This window comes from Lithobates pipiens, unplaced genomic scaffold (genome assembly GCF_037356315.1).
Source record: "Lithobates pipiens isolate NorthernLeopardFrog02 unplaced genomic scaffold, aLitPip1_a1.2 Scaffold_13, whole genome shotgun sequence".
NCBI classification, from domain to species: domain Eukaryota; kingdom Metazoa; phylum Chordata; class Amphibia; order Anura; family Ranidae; genus Lithobates; species Lithobates pipiens.
In genome coordinates this window covers 369,873,104-369,883,424 of record NW_027507718.1, presented here as the reverse complement: position 1 = coordinate 369,883,424, position 10,321 = coordinate 369,873,104, and the positions used below count along the sequence as shown (strand labels likewise).

General features: G+C 45.7%; 1 protein-coding gene across 1 annotated transcript; it reads left to right on the top strand.

Moving 5' to 3' along the window:
• The first annotated feature begins 4,898 nt into the window (after positions 1-4,898).
• HMGB2 (high mobility group box 2) lies at positions 4,899-8,206 on the top strand. The gene is made up of 5 exons (XM_077477212.1): positions 4,899-5,061; positions 5,612-5,770; positions 6,339-6,487; positions 6,709-6,883; positions 7,678-8,206. The coding sequence occupies exons 2-5, from the start codon at positions 5,621-5,623 to the stop codon at positions 7,840-7,842; spliced, it is 639 nt and encodes a 212-aa protein (XP_077333338.1). The 5' UTR covers positions 4,899-5,061; positions 5,612-5,620; the 3' UTR covers positions 7,843-8,206.
• Positions 8,207-10,321: the final 2,115 nt, after the last annotated feature.

Here is a 10,321-nt window from a genome sequence, read left to right as displayed (position 1 = left end):
TTCCACTTCACAATTATGTGCCACTTTGTGTTGGTCTATCACATAAAATCCCAATAAAATACATTTAGGTTTTTTTGGTTGTAACATGACAAAAAAGTGGAACATTTCAAGGGGTATGAATACTTTTTCAAGGCACTGTACGGGCTAGTACTCGAGGGGTTCACGGTCACATAAATAATAAGGTGTTCACTACCAGACTGACACCCCTCAAGTCCTGGCAGGCAGTGCTGCTTTCCATCATCCTCACGCATTACTGGGAGCGTTCCTGGGGAGCAGTCACAGAATGAACACTATTGACAGGAGGGGGGGGGGGATCTATCTCAACTGGTTCTGTTACCCATAGCAATTACCCAGCTTCTCACTTTTGTTTTACCCAGCACAGCTTAGAAAATGAAAACTGAAAAGATGATTAGTTGTGCTCCATGTGCATCAAAGTTGTCAACTACACTTTTTAAAGGCCCTTTTCACATCAGCTGACCAATCGGGTCTGCCTGTCAGTTTTTTAGGTGGACCCGATCTGATCATCCATTGCTCACTATGGAGTGGCGGGTGTAAACGGGCATATGTCCGTTGACACCTGCCAACATCCGATCTGATAAAAACAGATGGATGGGGATCTGTTCCCCATCCATTTAGCGGATCAGATAGGTGTTGGGTTTAAATAGACAGGCAGGCAGTTTAAATCAGACTGCCCATAGATGCCAGCAGGCTGTGTCTGCACTACTTAATTAGAACGGACACAGACTAGCCATCCGCCTTCTCAGCGGAGATCAGCAGACAGATTTCCCGCTGTGCAAGCAGACTCCTGGTGGAGTCTGCCCCATGTGAAAGTGACCGAAAATCTAATACCACTTTTCAGATCATGTTTGTAATATGTAGGGTGTAACATGAAACTTGGTGAGTGCCCCCTCTCGCTTAATGGATTGTGGGGTTCTTCTCCCTGCCTATTGCATGGCCCCACCCCCGAGTCATTGATTTGCAGGAACAAAACTACAAGTCTCATCTACCACCAAGGCAGGAGGACTGTACTCCTCATCGGAGCACAAGTGAGGTCACAGTGCTCACAATCTGGTCATACTTCCTCCAGCTCCATATCTCTATACACACCAGGGGCTGGACCAATAATCTGCTGTAGGCAGAACGTTGTGTCACCGATCCACTGATCTTGGTGGCAAAGCATTACAACAGGTGTGTCCAAACTTTGGACCTTCCTGGGCCACATTCGAAGAAAAGGAATTGTCTTGGGCCACATGTAAAATACACTAACAATGAGGAAAGTCGATGAGCAGAAAAAGTCGAGCAGATAACAAGTTAACCACCACTGATGTAGATAATGTACCAATCCGTGTAATAAAAGTTAATTTATTTTGTCTTTTTTTTTTCATTCTAAAAGTAAAAGACGGCGATATAAAACGAGTGCAATATTTGACACTGAAACTAACACATCAATATCTGGTTGGATGGATGCAGTAGCAATTCTTCATTCTCAAGGCGCTCATCAGATATTTTGGTTCTAATTATGCTCTTTATCTTTGGAGAGAAGAGCCAAATATAGTGTAGTAAGTTAATTTATTAAAAAACGAATTGTAAAATCATTTGGTAATGCACTCACATGGTGGAGGGAATGATGGGCATGTCATGACGGTAAAAGTCCATTAACGCAAGAAGGATGGCTCGAGTTACTGGGGGCTGGATGGAGAGCAAGCCGCTGGAGTTGCGAGAAGGGAGCGCCTCAATGTGCAGAATATGATGCGTGGATGGAGCAGGGGAAACAGTAGTTGCAATCACTGGTGTAAAATATAGGGTCTACCAAAAACTGAGTACACAAATAAGGTGTGATTGTGAGGAGAAGTATATTTTTCTTTGGAAAGAGAAAACGTATAAAAGTCCAGTAAAAAAATAACATTTTAAGTAGGTTTAGTTTTGTGTTGAGCCGCAGGTTGGACACCCCTGGTTTACAGGTTCAAAAGCAAAAAAATAAGAAATGTAACTTTCTATAACAGGGATGGTTCACCCCACAATTTCAGTATTCCGGATGTATTTTGACATTTTCAGGGCCGGTTCACACTTGAATTGCACAGTAATGTGGTTCGCGTTGCTGTGCGATTCAGCGTGGTGCAATTCTCATCCCATTCCTTTGAATGGTCTGAAATTGCACTGAATTGCACCAGGTGTAGTGCATGCACTACTTTTTAAAGGTGTGCTGCAACCAGATTGCACAACACCCTGCACCAGGTGTAGTGCATGCACTACTTTTTAAAGGTGTGCTGCAACCAGATTGCACAACACCCCGCACAACACCATGCGATTGGGTGCAGGCAAATGCAGTGTGTTTGCAATCTGCATTCGGGGTGTTGTTAGAAAAACATTGACACCCACGACATATTACAAACCCAGGGCGTTTTGAATGCAGTGCAGGAGATGCACCTGGAATGGGGGTTTCCTGCATTGCATTCTGGGGTGAACGGGAACCTGTTCCAGTGTGATTTTTTTCTTTTTATTTTGACACTAAAGTAGGGTACACACTATGTAACAAAATCTGAAGAAAAATTATGTATGAGGCACAATCGTTAGATTTTCGTATGGTGTGTACACAACTTTTGACATCTGATTTAGACTTTCCAAATGAAAATTTCCAAAGGGATAAACTCCAAAATATTTCTTGTACGTGAACAGAACGATATTTATTGAGTGTGTACTGTATACGTGAAAAATCGGATACGAAAGACTGCGCATGATCAGAAACACTAAACAAAAAAAGCCTTTGTGCAGTGGGGGCTGGTGCTCCATTTTTTGGGGGAGGGAGGCTAACAAACCAGACGCCACACCCCCCGGTTGGGTTGGTCGGTCCTTCAGTCAAACCCCCCATCACCGGGTAAACCAAACACTACTCCCCCCTGTCGCTCGCCCACCAGCCTCACACTTACTCAATCTAGGTCGCTGCCAGCTTTGGCTTCCCCCCTGCATCACCTGCTTTTTGACGGCTTCCTCCTTGGTGGCCAATACGGTTCTTTCTCCTCTCTGCCAATCGGGTCTTAAGACCTGCTTTCTGATTGGCCAGGAGAGGCAGGAATAAATAGGAATACTAACTCATTGTTGTCACACAACTGGGTGGGCTCAGGGCACAGTCCCCCCCCCCCCCCCCTTCATCTTCTTTTCCTACACCTGGACTTTTGAGCTTCCAACTATTTTTATCATGGATATTGGTTCTGTCTTCTTTGGATGTTTAGGAAACCTTAAAGGGGTTGTATTCTATGCATTACGGTGAAAAATAATTTTTAATGCAGCAGCGCCCTGGAGTGCCCCTCATACTTACCTGAGCCCCAAAATTTGCGCAACAGGAACAAGCACACCAGCTCTGACTGGTGTCTTGAGTCCTGATTGGGTTGATAGCAGCGCAGCCATTGGATCCCACTACTGTCAGTCAAATCCAATGACGCTGGCGCTGAGTCCAGCATTTGTGTCTATGGACGTAAATGCTGGACTTGGGAGTGCATCCACAAGGTAACTCTCTCAGGAGAGCGCTTCTTTTAAGGGGTTGCCTGATGTGGGGAGGAGCCACGAGAGCTGCTGGGTGACCCCAGAAGACAGGGTTCGGGGGCCACTCTGCACGAGTTAATCACTTTAAGACCCCTTTCACACTGCGCCGCTAAGGGTGTCAGCGGTAATGTGGCACTATTTGAAAAACCGTCCCGCTAGCGGCCAAAAATGGGTTAAACATGGCCGCAAAATGCCGCTGGAGCAGCATTTTGCCAGCAGTATCGCAGCACTGCCCCAGTGATTTCAATGGGGAGCAGTGGTGAATTCAGCGCTCCAATGAAGCTGCTGGCAAGAGAGTATTGGTTCGAATGGTGTATTATATAGAGTAGAGGTTCTAATGGTGTACTATATAGAGAGTAGAGGCTCTATATAGTACACCATTATAACTCCTACTGTCTATACATTACATAATTAGAATAGAGCTTCTAGTGTAGTATATAGAGAGTCGAGGTTCTAATGATGTAGTATATAGAGGGTAGAGGTTATGATGGTGTATTATATAGAGTAGAGGCTCTAATGATGTAGTATATAGAGTAGAGGCTCTAATGGTGTACTATATAGAGTAGAGGCTCTATATAGTACACCATTAGAACCCCTACTCTCTATATATTACATAGAGTAGAGCTTCTAATGATGTAGTATATAGAGAGTAAGGGTTCTAATGGTGTACTATATAGAGAGTAGAGCTTCTAATGATGTAGTATATAGAAAGTAGGGGTTCTAATGGTGTACTATATAGAGAGTAGAACTTCTAATGATGTCGTGTATAGAGCGTAGAGGCTCTAAAGGTATACTATAGAGTATTGGTTCTATAGCCCCACACATTAACGGACGTTACAGGCGGCCATGTGAAGCTCCGTATTGGCGCCATAGAGAACTGGCCGATCCCCGGTGTCTATGAGAGGACTACATCGGGGGTTGTAGTCAGAGGTGGCGGGCCGGCGTGTTCCCCGCAGACACAACAATGATGAGATCGGTGGGCTCACGAGGAGGAGGCAGCGGCTTCCTCGCCTTTGTTTCCTCTCACTAGGAGTTTTTCAAATCGCGCGGTTCGGCTGCACTGCAGCTAATCAACGCTGCCAAATTTAGCGCAGCCCAATCACAGCCTCCCCCGCGAATTTTTAAACCTCCGAGCCCAGCCAATCCACGCGAGGGAACCGCCCCGACTCCCTTTAACCGGTTCTAACTAGAGGAGTTCTCGGCCGTTTCTACCCCCTCCCACTCAGCACAGGGGATGTGGGCGGTCCTATCAGACAAACTTGCTGGCCCTGTCGACCTCGCCCTCCACACGACGCAATAAACAAGACTGGCCAATAGCGAGAGATGGGCGTATCCTCCGCGCTTCCGATACGAGAGTGCTGGCCAATGAGTGTTTGGGGGCATGTGTTCCGCTAGTGCTCATCAAGGTGCTGTGAGAGGGAGAAGTGTGGAAAACAAGAGGCAGTATTACGTGCTAGTTGAACCATTCTAGTGCGGGACACACAGGCGGATCGGTCACCTCTTATCACTCGTACAGCTCAGGTCAGTTGGCGCGCTTTTCTACCTCATTCTTTCTCACAGGACTTTACCCTTCCAGAACTTTCTTCCCCTTTATTCGTATTATATGGGCGGACTATGGCTGGGACTTTTTACTCACAAATCACCTTCCCCGGCTTTCTAATGGAAGCGACCGGGCCTGGTGGCGGTGAGTTGCGCAGTCGTCGTGTAGGTGGCTCCCTAGAGGTGACCCGCTCTCTCTAGGGGAGACTGGTGCGTGTTCGGCTATAGGCCTTTATTAGGCCGGTCACGTGCTGTGTGCCGTACTCCCGTAACCCCTTCCCGCCCGGAGAGACCCTCATACAGGGGACATCACCCGCCATGCACCGCGCCCCTCCCCCTCTCTTTCTGTCGTGTGGGCTGCGGAAGGATATTTTGCGATTCGGGCGGGAAGCCAAGCAGCGTTGTAGGCCAAGAACTTCCTTGTGCCGGCCCCGCCCCCGATCCCTCCCCCCACTCGGGCCCCGCCCAACTGCCTTCCCGGGTTTTTAGCTCGTGTTATTTATGGTCATTGTCTGTCCTCCGCCCGTCACAGGTATCAGCAATGGGGAAAGGAGATCCTAACAAGCCCAGGGGCAAGATGTCCTCCTACGCCTACTTCGTGCAGACATGCCGGGAGGAGCACAAGAAGAAACACCCGGACTCCTCCGTCAACTTCGCTGAGTTCTCCAAGAAGTGCTCCGAGAGGTGGAAGGTAAGCCGGGGGATGGGACGCTTTATTCATAGGACTCCATCATCGGAGTACTACACGGGATTGTATAATGTATGGGAGGGGGTCTGATCTCACACACCTTACACTGTGCTACTTACTATACCCAACATCATTGTATGATACTATGTCTCACACCTTGGTGGTAATATGGCCAGATCATGCAGATTTATCTAAGAAAAGCTGGGGGGGTGCTTCCTAAATACTACATGCGGGATCATACTAATGTTAGATTTCTGACTGGATCTGTTAAGCCAGATACACACTACAACTTTTGTTCAATTTCCTTTAGATTTATCTTCAACTAAGCCAGCCTGATTGCATACAAAATGAAAGTGCTTAGGTTTGACCTCATTTATATGGCGTTGGTAAATCTAATGGGGGGGGGGGGACTAAGAAAATTGTATAGATCTGTGAGATTTCTGTCCGGATCTGTGAGATTTCTGGCCGGATCTGTGAGATTTCTCTGGTGCCTGGCGCTATGGGCATTCAGAATGTGTGGTTTTCTTGTGTCAAATTTGGGAAGGTACTTACTTGTTTGTTTTTTTTTTAGACCATGTCTGCCAAGGAGAAAGGAAAGTTTGAAGACTTGGCCAAAGGTGACAAGGTCCGATATGAAAGGGAAATGAAAACCTACATCCCACCCAAGGGGGAGAAGGGGGGAAAGAGAAAGAAGGACCCAAATGCCCCAAAACGACCACCGTGAGTATTTTATTTTCTAGTTTTTTGTAAAACAAACTTAGAGATGGGCACTGCTGTTACTGCAAACACCTAAAGATGGGCAAGTGTTGAGATTTATGTAAACTTTGCTTTACAAAGGTGTTAACAACTTTACCTTTGCAAGTAAAGATGTGTTAGATCTGAATGAGAGCTGGCTTTTTTGTCTTTTTTATTTTCTTATGCATCTTTCTATTTCTTTATAGATCTGCCTTCTTCCTGTTCTGTTCTGAAAATCGGCCCCAGATAAAGACCGACACTCCTGGCCTGTCCATTGGTGATACTGCTAAGAAACTAGGAGAGCTGTGGTCTGAACAGACGCCCAAAGACAAGCAGCCATTTGAACAGAAAGCAGCAAAACTCAAAGAGAAATATGAGAAGGTATTTCAGTTTTCAGATTCACCTGCATAGTGTTATAAGCAAGTATTCAGATCGGTGCCTGCTTTTATGAAGGGGTCTGTGTAAGAGCTAGCATTCTTTTCCAGATGCTGTCCGATTTGAGCTTTCAGGGCAGGTTTGAATCCAGTTGTAGATGTCGTTACTGCTTAAACTTCTGATGTAGGGGACCTCAAGAAGTTCAATGTGAACGCAATCTATTTAAGCTTACATTTACAGAATCTGTAAGGTGAACTTACTCTGGATTCCTCCCCACCACCCCGTCCAATCAGAACCCAGGTAGTCTGTCTCCTCTCCCCGGCTGCAGTATGTGTAGCTGCTGGCTTATTTTTTGGTGGGGGGGCGGAACACCGTTTTTAACCTTAAACACACCTCACCTGAGCTTGATTTAGCATGTGCATTGGGCTTCTCTGGCCGTCAATGGACGCAGACAGAGCAGCTTGCAAGTGAGCCTATGAGTGTCCCCATGGAAAGCTTTCTATGGGGACACTTGCTATAGTGCTGGAGAGCCGGTGGGGGACACAAGAAGTTTATTGGGGTTGCTCAGAGTAGATAAGTATAAAATTGTTTTGTTTAAATACAAAACATCCACTCTTTAATTTTTATGGTAGCCATGGATCATGTTGGGCTGTAAAGGGTTCCAAGGTGTCACAAAACTTGTGATGCCAATTAAATGTACCACAACTGTCATTTTATTTTTGGAAATGGTGTCTAGGGGCGCTGAGCAGTGTTAAATTTTACATGTGGAAACTTATGCATGTGTTTTTATTCCTTTTCAGGATGTTGCAGCATATCGGGCAAAGGGCAGCAGTGATGTTGGTAAGAAGATTCCTGGCAGGCCAGCAAGCTCAAAGAAGAAGGTTGAACCAGAAGATGATGATGATGAGGAGGATGAAGAAGATGAGGAAGACGAGGATGAGGAAGATGATGACGATGATGAGTGAATGCTTTTGTCTGCTGTATAAATTGTGTTGAAGCCCATTTGTTTGTTTATTTGCTAAGAATGTGAACTCAAGTGCAGCTCATTTTGTTAGCTTGGTTATAAAAACTGTACAGAATTGTGTATAGGTAATGTGATTCTTTAGGGAGAACCTATATTTTAATATAAGGAGTAGTTGGAGGGCTGTTAGAGTTAAAGCTTTTGATGTGGGATGATTCTGCATATTTAATGGTTTCTAAGGGTAGCCCAATGTTAGCAACAAAGACCCAGTATACTTTAGAGTTCTGTAGACCTGGTGCATTGTACTTTTTTTCTAACTTTTTTAGCAACTTTTTTTTTGTAATAAAATTATATATAAACATTCTAAAGAGTTTTGGTTTTGTGTAATTTGACATGAATGAGCATGTTATTTAAAGAGAATCTTTCGCAAAATGAAAAAATTAAAACAAAAACTTGTGATCCTCTGCCGGGGGGGGGTGGCGCAAGTGGAAGTACACAGATTCCCAGTGAATGACTGAAGATTCAGGGCAAGTCTGATCATTGGAGGAGAGTACACAGTTTGCAGCATAGCTAGAGTACTGACCATGCTGTGTTCACCTTCTTGATGGTCAGGGTGGGTTTTTTTTTTTTTTACCATAAGAAAGATGGACTAGCAGGAAAACCAGGGATTTCACATAAAGGAAGCAATACTAAGACCAGGGTATCTTCTCATACAAGTACATGGTACAGCAGGCACATATCAGGAATATGTTTTGGGCTAATGCTTTAAGTCGGGTCTCAAACTGCTGGCCCTCCAGCTGTTGCAAGTCCCATTTAGGTTTTGCAAGGCTGACTGTTACAAGCATGACTCCCACAGGCAAAGGCATTGTGGGACTTCTCAGGCAAGATATCCCTGTAAAAGATTGTCACTACTTGCCTCTAGTGCCAGGGGACACCAATCTGATCCAAACCTCATCCCCTATGTGTTTGTAAACCAATTGCTCCTGCTGACCACACTAATGTATCCTGTAATGAGGTCAGTAGAAAGGGTCTCGGTGTGAGAGGGGGTCTTACAGAAGTGTTTATATCCTGAGTAGCAGGCAGTGTTGGTGTTAAAGTGCTGCTAGTTTTAGCGGTGCTATGCAGGTGCTTTTTACCCCCACTAGGGGCAGAGGAAAGGGTTAAATGCGCCTGTGGAGCCCTTCAGCAGCGGTGCGCATTCATTTTTTTTCAAAGTGGGGCTTTCCTGCGTTTCGAGGATTAAATGCTCAGAAGTGAGTTTACCCTGTGCATAATTCTTTGGTGCAACGAGAAGGTGAGCTTGCAACTGGGTCCAATGGCAGCACTGGACCAGCTATATTTAAAGGGATGGTAAAACCTGTAACTGCAGCTGCGCCCCAGAGCCCTCTTTTTTTTTTTTTTTTTTTTTTTTTTTTTGCCTGAACCTGATCTTTCTAGTTATGGGGACAAGCATGCCAGCTTAAGCCTGTGTCTCGGGTCCTGCAGCAGCCATTGACTCAGTATAATCAAATGATTGGCGGAGTCCTGTTATCTGTCAATAGATGCAACAGCAGGACATAGGAGAGTGCTTCTCCAACAGAAGAGGAGCCAGGAGTGCTTCAGCGGGACACCCAGAAGAGGAGTGGGGCCACTCTGCGAAACAAACTGCACAGAGGAGGTAAGTTTTGTTTTTTAACCAAAGCTTTAGATATCCTTTAATGGTGAGAGCTTGCCTGAGCCAGGAATAAGGTATTATTTCTGGACCTTAACCTAGATGCTGGCTCCAATGCCTTGGATGCCATTTTATTACACTTTAATGCGTTTGTTCGATTAAAGGTAAGTCCAGCCTAATCCTAAAAGCCCTGCATGTGCAGCTATCCACGATCTAACACTAACCCTGTAGAGAAATCAGTATACATGCTTTTTCTGAAGTTCTTCCCGTTTCCAGCGCTGGAAGCTCTGCAGAGGACAGCGGGACAATGACTGAAATTCTTGGGAAGTGATGTCAACCATAGACTTACTATGGGGTTCCCAATGTCAAATGTGTCCTCTGCAACTGACATCTCAGCGTGGGATAGGTTTGGATCGCCTGCAGAAAAGGTATGTATACTAATTTCTTTACAGGGCAAGATAGGTTAGTGGTAGATAGTGGATATCTGTAAATGCATGGATTTTAGTGTTCGGGTGGACTTCTACTTTTAACCACTTGTTGCCCGCCCTATAACAAAATGACGGTGGCAAAGTGGTTTCATAATCCTGATCGGACGTCATATGACGTGATCAGGATTATGAGCCGCTGCGCACCCCCGGGGGCGCATCACGGCGATCGTTGTTGTGGGGTGTCAGTCTGACACACGGCAACTACGATCTCGGTAAAGAGTCTCCGACGGAGACTTTACCACGGGATCAGCCGTGTCCAATCACGGCTGATCACGGTGTAAATGGGAAGAGCCGGTGATCAGCTTTTCCTCACTCACGTCTGTCAGGGGGGACGGGGGACTGCT

Bases quoted from the DNA above. Each gene is read 5' to 3' on its own strand.
- HMGB2 (XM_077477212.1), top strand. From the start codon at position 5,621: ATGGGGAAAGGAGATCCTAACAAGCCCAGGGGCAAGATGTCCTCCTAC. The intron at 5,771-6,338 runs GTAAGCCGGGGG...TTTTTTTTTTAG, and splicing joins AGTGCTCCGAGAGGTGGAAG to ACCATGTCTGCCAAGGAGAA. The intron at 6,488-6,708 runs GTGAGTATTTTA...ATTTCTTTATAG, and splicing joins AATGCCCCAAAACGACCACC to ATCTGCCTTCTTCCTGTTCT.